The 20,321-nt window shown below is 40.0% G+C and overlaps 1 protein-coding gene across 2 annotated transcripts in view; it reads right to left on the bottom strand.

Annotated features, from left to right (window-relative positions):
• The window catches only part of LOC123370686 (mitochondrial intermediate peptidase), a 117,327-nt gene that overhangs the window by 81,897 nt on the left and 15,109 nt on the right, over nucleotides 1-20,321 (bottom strand). For both annotated transcript variants that reach the window (XM_045017408.1, XM_045017400.1), the window contains exons 5-10: nucleotides 19,999-20,062; nucleotides 12,361-12,543; nucleotides 11,084-11,240; nucleotides 10,606-10,654; nucleotides 9,568-9,628; nucleotides 8,918-8,970 (exon numbers count right to left, since the gene is read on the bottom strand). In XM_045017408.1, the coding sequence (XP_044873343.1) occupies nucleotides 8,918-8,970; nucleotides 9,568-9,628; nucleotides 10,606-10,654; nucleotides 11,084-11,240; nucleotides 12,361-12,543; nucleotides 19,999-20,062 (567 nt within the window). The remainder of the gene's footprint in view (nucleotides 1-8,917; nucleotides 8,971-9,567; nucleotides 9,629-10,605; nucleotides 10,655-11,083; nucleotides 11,241-12,360; nucleotides 12,544-19,998; nucleotides 20,063-20,321) is intronic.

Here is a 20,321-nt window from a genome sequence, read left to right as displayed (position 1 = left end):
TGAAGTGCTCCTTGAGCAGTTCTCGCTCTCTTGCTTCATCAAGAGCCAGAAGCTTCCTCTACACCGAGGCTCAGAATGCCAGGAAGTAATTCCCTGAATCGAGGGAGAGCCTTTGACAGTTACTAGCTCTCCCTGAAAAGTCAAAGATTTATTCACAGTTATATCCGGGCATCTTGGTATTTTCCCTTCCATTGTGGAAAAGTGGGAAATCCTTTTTTCTCTTAGTGAAGCAAAAAGTCTGACTTCAGAGCTCACAAGAAGGCTAGAGGAAGGGCCAAGTTATTTTAGTAACTTCTATATAGCTAGTTTCCCTGGGATACAAAATTTCTCCAGTTACTTGGTTAGCTTCTACTTTCTCCATAGTGGGAAACAGGCTTCCTTCACAATTAATATATTCATCCCTAATTCCACCTGGTTTATCCCTAAAGTCCCACAGATAGTGGCCACCTTAGAGGGCACAGAAATACAAGTTTGTCAGGGTCCACATTTAGACACAAACTTAATTTATCACAACCTCAAAAAAATGAGTCAGAGTCCCCACCCGCACCCCTCCAAAAAAACCAGCCCAGACTGGTAAGTAACTTTTGCTGGCAAAACAGGGCAAGCAACAATTATGTCAACATTCAGCCTTTCTCCCAGGCATGACCTACCGATATTACCTAGGAGAACTCAGTGAGACTATTCATGTGCATAAGTCTTTGCAGGATCAGCCCCTTAGGGAGTACATCTACTATTATTAGCACTGGCTGAGATATACTGTCATCATTTACTTAACATTATGGTATTTTTCTGCACTAAAACTTAGTCATAATATTCTATTTTATAAGATACACATTAGACAACTTCTTACTTGTCTGAGGTGAAGCATGTTCTAGCATTCACTGTTTTATCACCTCTATGTTGCCAAAATTCTTGAGGTTCTCCTAATTATTCTATCTTCTTATAAGACACTGATAATACACATTTCAGACTTCTGCCTCCAATGTCTTAAATATACACGGATACTCATTCTACCATCTTTGCCATTTAAGCTCTGGGTACAAAAACATTCAACTGACAAAAGTTTTTTTAAAGCTGAAGACAATATTTTTAAAATGAATTTTCTTAAAAATATATTAAGCAAACTATCCTGTTCCTGCCTGGTAGGAGACCTATGCTTTTGAAGTGGGATCAAGTTTCCAGGGAAAAGACTCGATGAAAGCTGAGAAAAACAACTTGATTGTGGACAGATGAACTGGGAATGAGAAGAGTTTGTTCTGCATGTGAGTCTGGAGCTCCTCCTGATGTTCAGTCTACAATATAGCACCTATGTTCACTTTATTGACAATTAACAATAGCAAAAACAATGACTGAAAACAAGGACAAACTGATACAATATAAATTGTATTCCATTTTATTATTAATGTACTGGCTCAAACTGATCAGGATGTATGATATTCTGCAGAGGAGAGGGTTGAAGGCACCCAATTTTAATTATCAAGCATCTTAAAATTAAGGATGGGGTTCCATTTGAATTTATCTAGACAAATGTCCCTAGTACTACATGAAGTTAAAAGAAAACATATATATTAAAAGGAATTTAAGGAGGTGTCATTTTACAGACAGCATGGTGACTAAAGGGAATGCAATTCTAGTTGAAGTGATGGATTCAAGTAGTATTAGTATATTTAAGTAAAACTCACGATGATTGAGGAATAAGTTAATTAAGGATCAGATTGTGTCACCCTCAAGAAGAACAGTGCTGCACTCCATCATTAGTTCCAACAGTTCCTAAAGGACTAGTTTAAGAGCAAGGTACTAATCAACATTAGTAAAGATAGCACAATAGGTTCTAAAAAATTAATCAATTTTGTGCTTGGGACCCCATCGCTTTTTGGGATCTCAGGATAGAATTTTTTCCACTGACAGTGCTTTCTCCTTCCCTCACAACTGTATATGACTTGTATGTTTTGGTTTCCCTTCTTGCCACACAAAAATTGTTTGTCAAAGCCTAAGAATATATAGAATAGAATCAGCACAGTTGACTTCTAACCATTCCAGACATGTTAGGGCCATGGCTGGCTTCTCTTTCTAAACAACTATGTTAACGATACAAAATATTATTCAAGACTACAAATCTCAATCACATGAACAACAGTTAAAGAAAATATATTGCACACTGTAACAAAAGTTAAAACAATGTAATAGGAAACAGTGTTTTCATTTACTTATTTTAAAAGGGATTTTTGTGCTTTTTCTTCCCTTTGCGCGCTGTTAAGCAATACATGTCTACTCCAACAAATGGGAAAATTGCTCACTAAACAATTAAAAACCTGTGTTGTCATCTTATATTTAGCTTGTAAGCACTCTGGGGCACGGACTGTCTTTGCTGTGCAGCTACACAGACATAACAGACAATGGAGACCTGAATGCTGACTGGGGCCCCCAGGGGCTATCACAATATATACATATATACACACACACATATATATATATACACATACACACAATATATATATAAAATGTGTTTTGGTTAAAGATGATTACATGTAATCAAGATGACATGTAATCATCTTTAACCAAAACATATTTTATTCAGAAAAGCAAAAATAGTCATTTGAGATTAAATTCATCCAAGTATGGACCTTCCAATGAACACTCAAGACTAGACCAACATCTAAAATATTAATGCGTCACTGGAAAGAACAAAATATGAAACAAACAGCAAGCCAGAGTACTATCAGACTAGAATGACTACCTCACTACAGCAAGATCTGCAAAGCTAATGCAGTCTCTTATTAAATAAAGAACCTGGAAGAATAAACTGGGGGTGTAACCTGGAAGACAAGGCACAGTAAAAACTGAAAGAGGAACAACTATGCAACCAATGTGGAACACAGACTGAAATGGAAATATTTTCTATTGCAACATCCAAAAATATTACAGGGTGCACAAATTATAGAATGCTTCAAATCATCAGAAAGGATAAAATATTTTTATCAAAAAGTACTGAGGAACTTGTGCAGAACCCTGAGTGAAAGGAGAGATGATAGCAAAGATAGTTTCATGATAGGTAATAATTGATGACTGAATCAGAAATGAACAATCATAACAAATAGCCACAAAATGGTTAAAGCTCAGACACACTGTGAAACTCTGATGGGCTGGCTACCTCTACGTAACTGATGCCTGAGGGTTCTGTGCAGCCAGGCCTGCGAAGAAAATTACTGAAGTGAACTGGAGACAACATAGTCTTGCAGAGGGGCTTCCAAAAAGTTGGGGCAGAGGTAAGGCACACTATCGAGCAGAGAGAAGACATTCAGAAGGGTTATGTAAGAGGGCAGTGCTCGTTCTTATAGCCTGTAAGGTTTTGGTGCAAATACTTTAATGTGACAGGTTGGGTCACAGAAACCCCCTTGTGATTGTCACCGGATGTGCTGGGACTACCTCTGAGCCCATTTTCCCTGCCAGCTTGGGTCTTCAGAACCCTGTCTTGTTTGAGCCAGACACACTTGCCTGCTGCAAACACAGATTTAGGTATTAACCACATCCCCCACAAGCTGCAGGCTTAACTGAAAACAGCTTAAGAAGTGCTCCTGTCTCCAACACTCAGATACCCAGCTCCCAGTGGGGTCCAAACCCCAAATAAATCCATTTTACCCTGTATAAGTTTTATACAGGGTAAACTCATAAATTGTTTGCCTTCTATAACACTAATGGAGAGACATGCACAGCTGTCCCCCCCAGGTATTAATACTTGCCCTGGGTTAATTAATAAGTAAAAAATGATTTTATTGAATACAAAAAGTAGGATTTAAGTGGTTCCAAGTAATAACAGACAGAACAAAGTAAATTACCAAGCAAAATAAAATAAAACACGCAAGTCTAAGCCTAATACAGCAGGAAACAATGCAGATAAATCTCACCCTCAGAGATGTTCCAATATGCTTCTTTAACAGACTAGAAGCAGCAAAGAATCCTGTGGCACCTTATAGACTAACAGACGTTTTGCAGCATGAGCTTTCGTGGGTGAATACCCACTTCTTCGGATGCAAGCAGTGGAAATTTCCAGGGGCAGGTGTGTATACATAAGCAAGCAAGAAGCAAGCTAGAGATAACGAGGTTAGATCAATCAGGGAGGATGAGGCCCTGTTCCAGCAGCTGAGGTGTGAAAACCAAGGGAGGAGAAACTGGTTCTGTAATTGGCAAGCCATTCACAGTCTTTGTTTAGTCCTAAACTGATGGTGTTAAATTTGCAGATGAACTGGAGCTCAGCAGTTTCTCTTTGAAAATTACAGAACCAGTTTCTCCTCCCTTGGTTTTCACACCTCAGCTGCTGGAACAGGGCCTCATCCTCCCTGACTGATCTAACCTCGTTATCTCTAGCTTGCTTCTTGCTTGCTTATACATACACACCTGCCCCTGGAAATTTCCACTGCTTGCATCCGAAGAAGTGGGTATTCACCCACGAAAGCTCATGCTGCAAAACGTCTGTTAGTCTATAAGGTGCCACAGGATTCTTTGCTGCTTCTACAGAACCAGACTAACACGGCTACCCCTCTGATATTTAACAGACTAGCCTCCTTCTAGTCTGGGCCCAGTCCTTTCCCCTGGTACAGTCCTTGTTCTAGCTCAGGTGTTAGCTAGGGGATGTCTCATGACTGCAGCCCCTTTGTTCAGTTCCACCCCCTTAGATAGCTTTGGCACAAGGCGGGAATCCTTTGTCTCTCTCTGGGTCCCCACCCCTCCTTCTAAATGGAAAAGCACCAGGTTAAAGATGGATTCCAGTTCAGGTGACATGATCACATGTCACTGTAAGACTTCATTACCCACTTGCCAGCACACAGGTATACAGAAAGACTTACAAGTAAACAGAGCCATCTACAGTCAATTATCCTGGTTAATGGGAGCCATCAAGATTCCAAACCCCCATTAATGGCCCACACTTTGCATAATTACAATAGGACCTCAGAGTTATATTTCATATTTCTAATTTCAGATACAAGAAGGATACATTCATACAAATAGGATGAATACATACAGAAGAACATAACCATATTTACACTTATAAGCATATTTCTATAAGGCATTTTGGGGTGCAATGTCACACAGTTCCATGCAAAAGTCTAATCACTAATATTCTGTGATGAGGGAATGAATTTCACTCTTTGGGCCTGATTCCCCATTGCCAGGTACTTTGTCTAGTCATTCCCCTTTATACAGTGATCTGGCAGAATTTTAAACCTAGCTTGCATAAGTGAAAGTTACTACAGAAGGAGCAGGGCAGTGGAGGATTCATAGATTCACAGGTAAAACCAGAAGGACTGTGATCATCTAATCTGATGATCTTCTGTATAACACATTTTAGGACTTCCCTGAATTACCTATTTGAACTACAGCATATCTTTGAGTAACACATCCAATCTTCATTTAAAAATTGTCAGTGATGGAGAATCCATCACAACCCTTGGTAAATTGTTTCAATGGTTAATTACACATTTACTGTTACACATCTGAGCCTTATTTCCAGTCTGAATTTGTCTACCTTCAACTTCCCGCCACTGGATCCTGTTATATCATATGCTAGATTGAAGAAACCATTATCAGATTTTTGTTCCCCGTGTAGGTACTTCTAATGATATATGATCAGGCCCCGAGTGCAGTATTTTTACTAGAAAACTATATGAGGTGGAAAAATGCCACCTACTTTTGTGTAAAATTCAACCAATTGAGCAAAACAGCGATAGTGTTCTAATCCAGAAATACCTCTCCTTCACTCTCCTGCATGTACTTTAGAAACATTTTGGTGAAAATATTCCTGGTCCCACGCGGTAGGGGTAAAGCATGCATAGGCCCCAGTCCTGCACTGAAATCAATGGGGTTCCAGAGGGGTGCAGGGGTTCACTCTCACAGAGCCAGATGCAAGATAAGGGACTTAGTAAACTAAAAACAAAACAAAAAAACAGATGTACATCCCCCAATGTCATGATCTGTTCTATTTTCAGAACTCCCTTCACCATGATAACCAGGCTGTCCTCTAAATGCAATAACCTCACCAGTTATTTTACAGTGCTTCACCAGGAACAATGCTTTTTCTCACAATACAAAAATGGGCAGGATAATCTATTTGTGACCAACATCACCACATTTTTATCTGTTCAGTCTCAGATTGGTAAACATGATTTTCAAAAAATACTTGACTCCGAAGAACATTTAACCTATCATTTAATTCAGATTCTGTACTAGATGACTGGAGGATAGCTAATGTAACACCAATCTTTTAAAAGGGCTCCCGAGGTGATCCTGGCAGTTACAGGCAAGTAAGCCTAACTTCAGTACCAGGCAAATTCATTGAAACTATAGTGAAGAACAGAATTGTCAGACACATAGACGAACACGATTTGCTGGGGAAGCGTCAACATGGCTTTTGTAGAGGAAAACCATGCTTCACAAATTTATTAGAATTCTTGGAGGGGGTCAACAGACTTGGACAAGGGTGAGCCAGTGGATACAGTGTACCTGGACTTTCAGAAAGTATTTAACAAGATCCCTCAGCAAAGGCTCATAAGCAAAGTAAGCAGTCATGAGATAAGATCCTCTCATGAATAGCAGAGTAGGAATAAATGGTCAATTTTTAAAAATGCAGAGAGGGGTAAACAGTGGTGTCCCCCAGAAATCAGTACTAGGACCAGTGCTGTTCAACATAAGAACAGCCATACTGGGTCAGACCAAAGGTCCATGTAGCCCCATATCTTGTCTTCCAACAGTGGCCAATGCCAGGTGCTTCAGAGGGAATGAAAAGAACAGGTAATCATCAAATTATCCATCCTCTGTCGCCTGTGACACTGCATCCCATATTCTTCATAGTTGTATGATAACGATTATGACATAATTATGATGCATTTTGTACAAGATATGTCTTGTGAGATGTCTATGGAAAAGTTATAATTATCCTATTTGTATGCATGTATCATTTTTGTATTTGAAGTTATTAATATTGATTATGTATCTGCATTACAGATGTAGTTACACCTGGGTGACACCCGCTGGGCAAGATGCTTCCAGTCTAGACAGCTGGTTGTGAAGGGCCTATTCAAGGTAATGGGCCATTAGGAGAAGCTTATCCCCCACCTGGTGAGCCTTTCTGGAAACTCTCCAGACAGCCTATGGATGATGGCTGCTATGACGCAGCAAGACATGCAAGGGCATGTGACCAGACCAAATGACACTGAACTCCATTTTGGTACCTGTATTTTTCCACAAGCTGGACTGGAAACTGAACTTCAAACAAAGGATACCCGCCATATAGAAAAGCTATATCAGGTGGGGAGTGACATCATCTCTGGGCCTCACTCCCCATACAAGAAAACTCTGGAAACACCTGAGGAACAAAGACTGAACTGGGGGAAATCCTGGGCCCAGGCTACAGGGATTTCTAGCCTATGTATGGAAACTTGGTGGACTGCTTGTATTGTCAGTCAGGATGAGAAACTGCTAATTCAAATCCTATCCCTCTAGTATGTTAGACTTAGTTTGTACTTTTGTTCATTTGCTAGATAATCTGCTTTGATCTGTTTGCTATCACTTGTAATCACTTAAAATCTATCTTTTTATAGTTAATAAACTTGTTTTATATTTTATCTAAACTAGTTGCCTTTAAATGAAGTGTCTGGGGAAAATCTCAGCTTGGTTAACACAAGCTTGTTGTGCATATCTTTCCCACATAGAGGAGAGAGCAAATTATATTAATGAGCTTACTTTGCCCAGGTCCCTGTCCAGTGTCAGACGTTATAATTCTGGGTTTATACTCCAGCAGGGGTGCAAGGCGGGGGGAGCTGGGAAATTGGCTGTCTGCCCTTGAGTGGCTTAGGTAAAGCATGCAGGTAACTCAGTTGGATGTGTGGTGCACACTCAACCTGTGGAACTCATTGCCAGGGGATGTTGTGAAGGCCAAAACTATAATGGGGGTTTAAAAACGAATTAGCTAAATTCGTGGAGGATAAGTCCATCGATGCAACCCCATACTCGGGCTGTCAGAGGCTAGGGACACCCAAAAGCTGGGAGTGGACATGAGTGGATGGAACACTCAATGACTGCCTGTTGTGTTCAGTCCCTTTGAAGCACCTGGCATTGGCCACTGTCGGAAGACAAGATACTGGGCTAGATGGACCATTGGTCTGACCCAGTATGGTTGTTCTTACGTTAATACAGATCATTAACCCTTATCCATTGGAAGCCATAATGTGTTTCCACAAAGCCTGTGTTTGGGATTGGCTTAGATCTGAAATGGGGAATTTAGACACTTGGAAATATATGCATATACAGATTTCTGATCGCCTCCATAGTGCAATTATAATTTCAGCTTTCCGGTAGGTGAATACCGGAGCATTGTGAAACATTGCTTTCACACTGAGAGGCAGCTGGTATAGAAGAATGAGAAGAGAGTTGATAATCAGAAGCCCAGATTTCTGACCCCTTTTCCTGAGGCTTGGAGCAAATCACTTCAACTATACCTGTTTCCCTCATGCAAAAGAAAGGTGAATGCAGACTTTGCATTCAATGGCCATTATGATTATTTTACACTATTGCATTAAGCTAAGAAATATTACACAATAAACGTAATAAACAATATTAAGTTGAGTAAGAAATCTATCTGTTCTGAAACTGGTTACTTCATTATCTCATATCCCCAAAGAGGTTTGATATTTGGCTTTACAGACAAAAAAGAAAAGGGAATAGAAGGAAACATTGATAGGCATTGCGGCTGCAGAGAAGAATATCAACCGCCCCTACTGATACTCGTGATTTTTATCTTATTAAAGCACGGCCTTATAGAAAGAAATCCTGTGTATATTTATGGATTCCATTACCCCTGTTGCAAGGGCTTGGAATGAACACTCTCACATTTACACTGCTAGCACATATCTAAGGAACTTACCTCTCAGCACGCAGGACACCACTGTAATAGGGATGATCCCAAGGCATCAATTTCTGAAACATAAGATTTCAACTTGTAATTACCGCAATGAAAACCAAGTGAATCAAAGACAAAGATCTCACTTTCTTTACATAACTCAGTATGTTTATCACTTCTATAGTCACAGCACTCTAAAATGTAATGGAAAGCATCTGATTCCCAAATTCATAAACCTTAAACTATGGATTATGAGTCAGATTTTCAAAAGCGGACATGTAAAGAAAACCTATTCACATGCAAAATCAAGGTTTGAGTGTGGAAGGATCAGGCACGACACTAGGAAAATTGGGAATGCACACTTCTGAAAAAATAAACGGCCATATTTAAAAAACTGAAAACATGTTTAACATGCTCAAAACCAACCACTACATTTTCCACCTTAGTTTTTGGTTATCACATGCATCATTCTGTTAAAACCAATAGCTGATGGTTCGTTTTAATACTAGAAACAGCTATTTAAAACCAAAATGATCTGAAACTAAAAGAGCATGTATCTATCAACATGCAACTCATATTACAATTGTAAAGACTGAAATTATTTTCCTCATCTGATGTCAGGCTAGATCATATTATATAAAATCAAAAGAAAATAAATGCACAATATAACTTACTGAATTTTGGGGATTTAGTTTCATCTTCATCCCTTCCATCATTTCAAAATCTTTTAGAGTTCTGTAAAAAAGAATTTCACCCTTAAAGTTTTAATTAAAGGGTATTTTAGCCAGTGTAGTACAGTATAATGACAATTGATGTTTTATTGTCTGTAATATATAGGGTGACCAGACAGCAAATATGAAAAATCTGGACGGGGTTTGGGGTAATAGAAGCCTATATAAGAAAAAGACCCAAAAATTGGGACTGTCCCTATAAAATCAGGACATCTGGTCACCCTAGTAATGTACAGTACAAATGCATACCCTACTACTACCAACTGCCTATGATGCGTCAGAGTTGGGCTGTGAGCTGAAGAACCACAGGCAGCTCATCCACTCTGCTCCGCCCACTCCAGGTACTCTCAAGGTCCTACTTTTCCCTCTCCTTCTCTCCCAAACAATCCTGCTGCCCCATCTTCCCCCCCAACCTCCATATTCGTGTTCAACCACCATTCCACTCCGCATGATGATGATTCTTTTTGCACTGGAGGAACCATAGGGGGTAGAGTAGGATGATCAGCTTTGTGTGGGGAAAATCAGGGGTGATAATGGACGTAGGGCATATGGAAGGGAAGCCCACTGCTTTAGTACTTGATCGGTGGGTCCCTGTGAGGCTACCTGGGCTCCCTAGAATTTTTGTTTTCACTCTTATGCACTCTGTAATCTCCTTTTACAGTAGGAGTCACACCAGAACTGTGGATTACACTCAAAAAAAATCTGGAGAATGACTTATTTCCTACTTCCATTTCCCACCACACGTGGCAGTATGACAATATAAATATTTGTTAATCTTTACATCATGCTGTTTAATTTAATATAAGAAAGTTAATATTTTAATCAAGATCTGAGAGAAATTAATATTTCAGTAATAACCTTAGAGGAATTTTCTAAATGCTCAAATTATTGGTAACTGGAGTCTTGTCTTGCATCAAAAGACCTATGCTCTTGAAATTAAAATGGGATTTTTTTAAATAAGTAAATGAAAAATAGACTCACCGTTGAAACAATCTGTCAGAAAGTGTTTCAAGAAATTGCATTACCTTCTCTGGAAATATGAAATGAAGGGAAATTACTAAACAAAATGATGATGTCATTTAAATATATTAGTTCACATCAAGAAGCAAACAATATTTCATTCCTAGAGCAAGCCTGGTTTAAACTTATCTACTGAAATGATGACACAGAAATCAGAAACTGTACATGTATATCAAGGCAAAATCAGATGTGATAATCATGGCTTTTAGTTACCTAAGCCATGAACATCGAGTAGTGAATTGTGTAGATTACAGTGACTGTTCAAATTAATATTCGCTCTTATTGAAAAATATAAATATTTCAGTTGACAACATATAACTAAAATAAGACTCTCCAGTGCAACAACTGTATTAACAGCTGACAAGTTAAACTACCTACATTTTTCCTCATGCCTGACACAAGTCAAATCTTATCATTTCTGAACATACATGTACTTTACCTGGAGTTCTGGCCATTGTTCCCTGAAGAGCCCTGTGGGCAAAGGTGTTATAGCCAACTAACTGTGCCAGATGGTTTCTGCTGGTAAGCAGTTCCTCTAAGCAGAGCAGTTGCTCAGCATTTGGGTAAAGAAAAATTTTATAAGCAGCTTCTCGTACCTAACACCAGAAGAAAAGAAATGGTCTCATAATAGCATAATTCACAAATGAAACAGTTCAATTCCTCCCAAACCAATGAAAGGCCAGGTATCACAGCCACAATGCTTTCAGATTAAGCAATCCTTTATATAAAGTCTATCTAAAAAAGAACAGCAATGATATCCTCCTGTTACCCATTAGAAAAAGGGATAAGGACAGCCTGCCCGCTTTCCCTCTTAATAATTGTGTTCTTCTTACAACCCTTGACAAGCTCATCCAATAACATCAGGTGTATGTACCAACTGGTGGAACACAAAACAATATTTTACCATATGTAGATTTTATTTATGGAAGAGGACACTGTTTAAACAAGCCCTGTTCCACCCTACCATATTATCCTCCGCATTTTTAAGTGTCTAATGCAAAATTAATATGAGAAAAAGCAAAAAATAACCCTAAACTTCAATTTGGATGGCAACGCTGCTGAACAACAACTACATGAAATCATCATTATTAAAACACTTGGATGTGAATTTTTCTCATTAAACTGACAAGTTACATACTGAATTCTACACCTGAACTAGAAAAATACAAAAAGAACTTGAAGAATAGAACTTATCTGTATCCAGAAAGGATAAAAGTAACATGTTTAAAAACCATTTTCTGCCTTTTGAGCAATTACTTGACTACATAAACTGAAGATTCTAAAGTATTGTGACAATTTCTTTCCTGAAACTCAGGTTTGGACCCACACTCAGAAAAATGGGAGCCATTCCAGGCAGGTTTTAAAGTGGAAATTTAAATTTAGAAAGATGCTATCAGGGAAATTCAATGAAGAATGGGGGTAAGATTTTGAGCGTTTAAAAATAGTCTTGGTAACGTGGGTTCAGCTATTCTCCTTACTTTACCCTGATGAATATTAACAGCCTTACGTGAAACAGTCTGAAAAGGTATTATTAATGCTTTTGCTCTAACTGAAGTCTTTTGAGAAAAGCATCCACAGAGAGCACTAAAAATCTTAACCCTCAGTTCCTATTTTCTGTTTTTAGCTGTTGGCACGCTTGTGTCATCTAGTGTCAAAATCACTGAGATGCACCTTTGTATTAAAGGATGTGCTATAGAAAACTTAGACAATACATACCAGATCATCAGAACAGTCTGCCTGCAGACCAGTGATTTGTATGTAATTGCCTTCAACTGCAAAGTTATAGCGAATGTGTTCTGGTAAAATATGCTTGTCAATTTTGTTGGGCAGATGAGCTCCAATAAGAAACTGATTACATAAATCCAATATTTTGACGTTGAGGTCCACTGCCTTTTTACGCTGTAATTAGGAAAAATAAAGCAAAAGATACACATTCACTTAAAATACAGTACAAGTAGCTCTCAGTTTTCCACAGTATTAAGCTATGTTTGCACAACTAAATCAAATCATGATCTATTCCCAGCAAATACTTACTTACTTAGGATCAGGCATATGACGTTAAAGAAATCCTAATTTAGGGCTGATCCTGTGCAACTGAAGTCAATGGGAGCCATACCACTGTCTTCAGTGAGAACGAAATCAGGTGGTGTACATATATGCATTATACATGCTTGTCTTCCAGAAGAAAAAATATTCTCTCTCACATTTCTGCCGTGGTAACAATGCATGAAAAATCAAAACAAGTTCATAAAAAACAGAACTTTGGAATGTTTTACACTACTTTTGCTAAACAATTGGTAAATATACCTCTACCCCTATATAACGCGACCTGATATAACACGAATTCGGATATAACACGGTAAAGCAGTGCTCGGGGGGGGGGACCTGTGCACTCCAGCTTCGATATAATGCGGTTTCACCTATAACGCGGTAAGATTTTTTGGCTCCCGAGGACAGGGTTATATCGGGGTAGAGGTGTACTTCAAAAATGCTGGTATATTCCAATTATTTTGTAAATAACTGAAGGGAAAGAGGGATTTTCAGTAATGGAGGAAATCTAGGAGACATCAGCTAGAGAAGCAGATCCCACTGCTAGCTTGTGTGAAGCTAACTAATCACCACACAATTCTGACTCTCCTATTATTATGTAGATTGTGGCACTGCCCAAAGACCACAACATGCTAGGTGCTGTACAAACATATAGGAAGACAGCCCCTGCCCTGTTATGATCTAAGGCCTCGATCCTGCAAACACTTATATATGCACTTAACTTTACTATTGAGAATAGTCCCATTGATGTCAATGGGACTACGCACTTAGACACATGCTTAACTTTATTAATGTGTCTGTAGGATCTGGGCCTAAATAGACAAAGCCTGGGGGAAGGAATATAGCATAGTGGTAAAGTGACCAGGATGACAACAGAAACATGTCTTGGAACTCCCATAACCTCTTCTTCAAAAGCATATTTGTTTTATTTATGTTTCAAATGCTTAGGGTTTCTTGAGGGGGCAAATAAGTTGATGTGGGGAGAGGAAGGGATTGTTGGGAGTCTGACAGAGGGAAGAAAATTGATGGGGGAAATGAGTAGAAGGGGGAAAGGACAGTTAGCAGGAGGAATGAAAAGGAGAAATAAGCACAATGTGCAGAAATGTGAGAGAAACTGGACCGTTGAAGAGCTGTAGTGATACAAAGGGGCAAAATGTAGTGTGACTAACAACCAGTGGCAACACAAGTGAGAAATAAAAGATCATTCCAGCTGCTGCTGTATCCATGTGAATGGAGAAAAAGACAGCTGAGTCCACTGTTCTGAGTGTCTTTCTAGGTCCAGGAGCAGAGAGGCTGGAAGGCCCTGAATTCCCCTTGCATTCCTGCCTGTAGCTGACTCTGACTGCTTTAGGGAAGGAGCCCTGATAGTCCTGGAGTTTTCATAGCTTGCCCCATGCAAACTTCTCCTAGTTGCTAACATTGTTCCCCATGTGGAGGATAAAGGGCAAGTTGCTGGGCCAGGTGGCCCCAGGCAGATACCTCTGAGTTCACTGAAGGATCCAGAGAACTCAACATTACTGACTTTATCCCCTTGTTTTCTGCTGTTACATCATATTATAGATACCTAGGCTACATTAAATATTTCCCCTTAGTATTACTTTTCCATTAAGTAAGTTCTGTAGCTGCCAAAGGGATGCTACATGATGTGAATAAGAGGGAAGATGCCCACAAGATGGTCTCTCTATCAAGATGTGGGCCACACTAGGAAAATATTTGAAAACCCATAGCCTGAAATTTATAATACAGCCTAATCCAAAAGGGATCACAATAGTCACTACAACCTGCTATCTGCCCAGATCATAAGAAAATTAAATATATAATATGGTCTGGACTGACTTATTCTAAATCCTGATGTGACCAACAGGGGGCTTTTGGAAATACTATCCATAGTTTAAAGTAATGAACAAGTCAAGAGGTGATAAAAAAGAATATTATCTGTAACTCTTGTTCTCAGAAGGCATGCAGATGTAATAGATCCCTGCTGTGGCCTATGAATATGACTTCCTCCTGTTGGAAACAGCAGTGAGACTAACGTGTTCCTGTCCCAGAGGTCGTGAATGCCTGACGATGGATTGAAAAAGAACTAAGTCAGAGTAAAGAGACACAGGGGGAATACGCATGCTGTTGTAAGGTGGATAATACTGTTAATTGTAATCAGGCTAATAACTGCATTGTAATCACTGCACTTCCTCACCCAGGTTCCATTAACACTCTTAACCACAGCTCATCACATGAAAATGTACACATACAAAGTAAGACAAAGAAACGAGCCACTCCAGAGATGGAGCGTGCTCTAGTGGCACCAAGGCAAATATTGGAGCGATATATCTCACAGGAATGGTAGAAGAGGATCTGACTCTAGGGTGTGTTGTCCAAACACATCAACTCGAAACCAACACAGTAGACTTGGACTGGTTTCAAGAAGCAGACACAGTTATAAGTTATATAGAGGGAAATGTAACAACATATGGAGATTAGACTGGCAGGGTGGAATTTGCTGACTTGCAGAATAAGTGGAGTGTGTCTATTCGCATTTGTAACATTCAAGTAAAAGATACAAGAACATATACAGGGACTTGGTCTATAACCCCAAGCACCAGTAAACGTATCTGCCACATGCAGGTCTGTGAAGACGCCTGTCCAACAACAGCTCCAACAGTCCCAACACCACCTTCTCCTAGGAATCCACCCACTGACCCTGCCCAAAGGAGTGAATGTCCCACCATGCAGCCATGGCCTAGCTCAGGAATCTTCCTATACCCTACTGCAGACTATATGTTAGAAAATGTAGGATGGATTTATGTGCCACCGATACTTAATTTTGGTAGTATGACCATGCCAAGGAAGTGCCCCAAACACTGTAATGAGTGGTTCAATTCAGAAGTAGAAAGGCAATTACAATTTTGGAAGGGAACTCAAATGGCCCGGTCACAGGGTCCCGTGCAGGCTCTCCCACTTTTGGGCCTGCACCCTGTGTTTAGGCTGGTATTATAAAGAGTCTTCCATGCCTCTTTTTGTTGGATTACCCCAGGGTCTTTATTTACAGTGCTTGTGCAGTTCCCAGATCCCCCAACAGTTAGTGCCCCATAGACCCTCCCCAGGGTCTCCTGGCCCTTGAGGCTTCCTTGTTGGCAAGGAGACAGAGATGCTGCCCTCCTGTCTCCTCCCAGGCAAGCCCCCTCACTGAGGTTTGCCCAGGGCTTTTATAGCCCTCTCCTGCTCCAGCCCAGCTGTCACTACTTAGCTCAGTATGTTCCTCTGAGCCAGCCCTTGTTAGGGCTTGCAGCTGGGCTCCCTGCTGAGTACCTACACCTGTAGATACACCTTCTGGCCAGAGAGCAGGCTGCAGTCAGCATTTTGGCAGGGCTTTAAAGGGGGTTTTACCCCTACCCAGCCACAAGCCCCATAACATGACAGGGAGAAAAGAGACTTATTAGGAACAGCATTGGGAGGTTCCAGCCTTGGCATGTCCACATGGAATTCTGCAGATATTGAAAATCTTAACTTAAAAATAAACACTTTGGTGAGTGGAATAGGCAAAGCGGTGAAGACAGGGGGAGGTATTAGCAGTCTATTACTAGACAAGCATGCAATCACTATTGATAATATGCATTTGATTGCTCAAGGATTTAGCCACTTGAATTCTACCATTCTATCTCTTATTAACAGCATACAAAATAATGATGTTTCATTGGCAGTTGCTTGTGCAGCTTATGGCAGTAGAATAATTGAAATAGTACAACAAAGTTTGTTGCAATTACAGTTTCAGAATTGGCCACGGATATTAGACCACATGGCCATCTTAAACCAAATGCTGCAACAAGGCATTAATCATATTGAATCAATATTTTTACAATTTGTTAAATTTGATAGAGTTCCACAATGGGACCAAGAAGACAGCAAAAGCGTGTACCTCATGATGGCGGTCCCTCGATGGCTGCAAGAGCCAGTTAAGGTATACTACACAAATAGTGTGGGAACATTTGTAAATAAGAAATACGGACAGCATTATCCTTCTGTGTGCTTAGTCACTGAAACTGGCTCAGAAATTAATCAAGCCTGTTGCACTAAACATAATGGATGGTGGCTGTGTGAGTGCTATGCCACAATTGACATTAATTGTACAGGGAAAGGTTGGGCTCAGTTAGTACAAAAAGAACTGGTTAAGGAGGTGATACGCATCCAGGACTTGGCCTGTGCTATAGGCTATCATAATTTTTCTATTAATGGAAACGATTGCCGTACAAGTGATGCTGGGTTCTGTGTGCCTGTCACTAATACTATCCAAATAGGAACCCATACCTTCTGGCCAAGAATCAAAGGTAATACTGTCACAGAAACAATCACTCCACATGAACACTTACAAGATTTATTGATTAACTTATCCCCCCCGTGAAACTCTTGAAGTTGGATATACATGAGTTGGTAGCAAGAACTAAAGAATCATTGATATGAAAAACTCAGTTGATCTAGCAGCAATTGACTGAAATAGAAAATGTAGAAAAAGAGGTGGAAACACCATGGTGGGCGATTCCAGAGGATGTGACCTTACATCCAGTGGTCCGAATCCTTAGCGTAATCTTGATGGGAATCCAGGCACTAATAGTTGTTGCCCTCATGGGAATGTGCTATTACATGGTACATCAAACTAAGAAAGCGAAGCTACAGCGTCGAATGAAGAAAGGGATGGAAATGGCAGTTAATACTGCTGTGGTACGACCAAATAATTATTTTAAGGAGTAAGGTGTTATGGTAGTATGCTATATAACGCATAACATATCTATCTATGAATAATCATAGCAGTTATCTGCATATATATCCATGTACTCATATACTCATCCAGTATTAACCTTCATATATTCTCATTTACCAACAAACATATATACTGATATATAGCCATATAATCATATCCATAGACTTAGATATCTGTATGCTTTGGATATTTATCCTATCCTCACAAAGCCCTCAGGTGACCAACAAGCCATGGCATGTCTTTTAACAATGCTGACACATACACAAACCACGCACATCTATATCAGGTCCTGGGCCTAACGTTCCCAGGCCCACGATAAGGGACTAAAATTAACTGGATAATAAAATCTATCAGTCGTACTAGGGAATATGCAGACTGAATGACGGATGGGGCAGGAGTGTATGGATGGTAAAATGGGATAGCCACATGACAGTGTTTAGCCCACTAGGTTGTCCTTAGTCCATGCATTATGCTTTTCCGGGACGATGGGTAAACATCCTCCCCTTAAAAAGACAAAAAGTGGGGGAATGTAGTAAGATGAGGCCCTGAAACATAAACTCTTGTATCAAAGGCCCAGTCTGAGGCCTGAAGCCTGAACCAAAGTACCAGGCATTGCTAAGCAAAAGCTGGGCTGTGAGCCAGAGGCAGGTCCCACTCACAGAAGTTGGCAAGAAGAGGGCTGCTAGACGCAGGTGCATCCACTCATAAGTGCTCATAAGAGGAACTTGTGCCAAGATGGTATCAGAACCACAGAGATATGAGGAACAGGCAGGTGCATCTTAAAGACAGGGTCAAAAGGACAGCATGATGGATAGATGTTTGTTTGAAACAACATGATCAAAGTGGGAGACAGCACCCTAATGAGCCAACGGGCTGTACCTCAATACATCAGTAGGGATGAGTAATCTGTCCTGTAGCTGTATAAAAATAGGTCCCGGAGTGCACATCTTTGTCTGGCCTAGGGGGCAGTGGAAAGTCCCGCCACTGACTGAGTCGGTCCATTGCTGGGGGCATAAATTTGTAGTATGTCTTGTAGAGTCTACGGGAAACTATTACTGTGCTTCATTTGACAATAAACCTGGCTTGGGTTCCTTCGTACCTTACTACAGTCAGTGGTCTTTGGTGGTTCTCTCAGGGTTTGCTGTGTCAGCTCTCTGCACAGAACTGGGGCAGCACACAGAGGGAACATGCATGCAGCCGACTGTTATCATCATTGAACAAGAGCAGAGAACCACACCAGTAGCTACTGACAACACCTCCAACAGTCTGTTTCTTTGTCAAGTAAAAAAAAGCAAACTTATTCCAACTCTGTGGGGATCTATTATAAGTTACATCCTGTAACTGGCGTTCTCAGAAGGCACTTTGTTAATTCCAAAAGAAATGGATTATAAAAGATCCCCACTCCTGGAGAATTAAAAAAAAGCTCAACTACACAAGACGCAACAAGATATTACAAAAGACAACATTCAACATACATGTTTCAAAAGGGATGAAAAAATGCCACTGCAGCCACAACAGCAATAAATGTTTACAGTACATTCCAAACAGATAAATATACTATATATGAAAAAATCCAAAGAGAAACCAACCTCTAGAGACATTCTGAAGAAAACATTCATGATACCTAGGAGGACAGGAGAGCTGAGGTATTCTCAATCTTAAATTCTTTAACACAAAGAGACTGAAACCTAAATTTGTGCCAGGAAGCTGAATCCAAGCAAGAATGCCCTGTAGACATGCAGAGAAAGCAGCATGTGGCATTCCAGCAAATCTTAGGAAAAGATCAGAAATTCACTATGGATGGCAATATACCTCTAACCAAGTGCACCTTAATATGAACTCAAAATCGCAGGACTTGCAAGGAACCTCGACTGCTAGAAACTCAAAAATTATAGGAGATTTCCTCATGCAGAGATACGTCATGAGTACCAGGAACATTTATGGACACCCAGCCCAACATCTCCAACATATTACTAGCTCAGATCTGCTAGCTCTGTCCAATCAGTCTTGGACTCTTGCAGGGAGAGAGACACACTGACACACAACTTGGAGGCTCTATAGTCACGGCTCTATAGTCACTAAAAATCTTAGGTTGTGGCACAGATATGTGGTTTGATTCCTTCGGAAGTGCTGCATTTGAGTAGCTTGTTAACCAGATAACTGGATGCATGTTTTTCCCACCCTGTGTAGCTACATTGTTGAAACAACTAGCCATTTCACAAAAATTGTACTGTGCAGATACGAACCCAAATGGCAGATCTAAGAGTCCAGAGGCCCTGCTTGTAACTCTCTGTAGCACAGGACTGAGTAACAAGGCAGTCTGGAGAGTGAAGGCTGAACTAGACTCTGGAAAGTTGTACAGGACACTACAAATCCAGCCACTTGATAGTTAATGACAAATAGGTTTTTTAGAAGGCTGAGCTCCACTGACTTCCAGAACATTCAGGGGCGCAACTCAGCACAGAATTCCATTACATATGCCCTGCATTTTGCTATCTGCTTTTAAAAGTCAGGCAAACATCTATTCACATATCACAGACAAAAAAAATTACCTTTTCTTCATCCAAATGAATACCACTGATTTCGAAATCGAACATAAAGAGTTCTGCCACTTGCCTAAAAATACAGTAAAATCCCATTAAAGACTCTCTCATTTCACAGCAATCAGATTTTAGTGTGCTACATTTTACTGACTATATTTTGATTTAAGATAGAAAATAATTACTTATTATATAATCTTTTATAACTATTTTTTTTCTGTGCACTTTCAGGTGGTTTATTCCTTTGTTTATTCAGTGAAACTAGATGTTTTTCCTTGTAAACATTTTGGTGATCTGCACTGAACAATGTCTTTTAACAAGCTTATTACATTAAT

The sequence above is a fragment of the Mauremys mutica genome, chromosome 1 (genome assembly GCF_020497125.1).
Source record: "Mauremys mutica isolate MM-2020 ecotype Southern chromosome 1, ASM2049712v1, whole genome shotgun sequence".
Classification (NCBI taxonomy): Eukaryota; Metazoa; Chordata; order Testudines; family Geoemydidae; genus Mauremys; species Mauremys mutica.
Note: the sequence above shows the minus strand (reverse complement) of the source record. Positions and strands in the feature narration are given on the sequence as shown.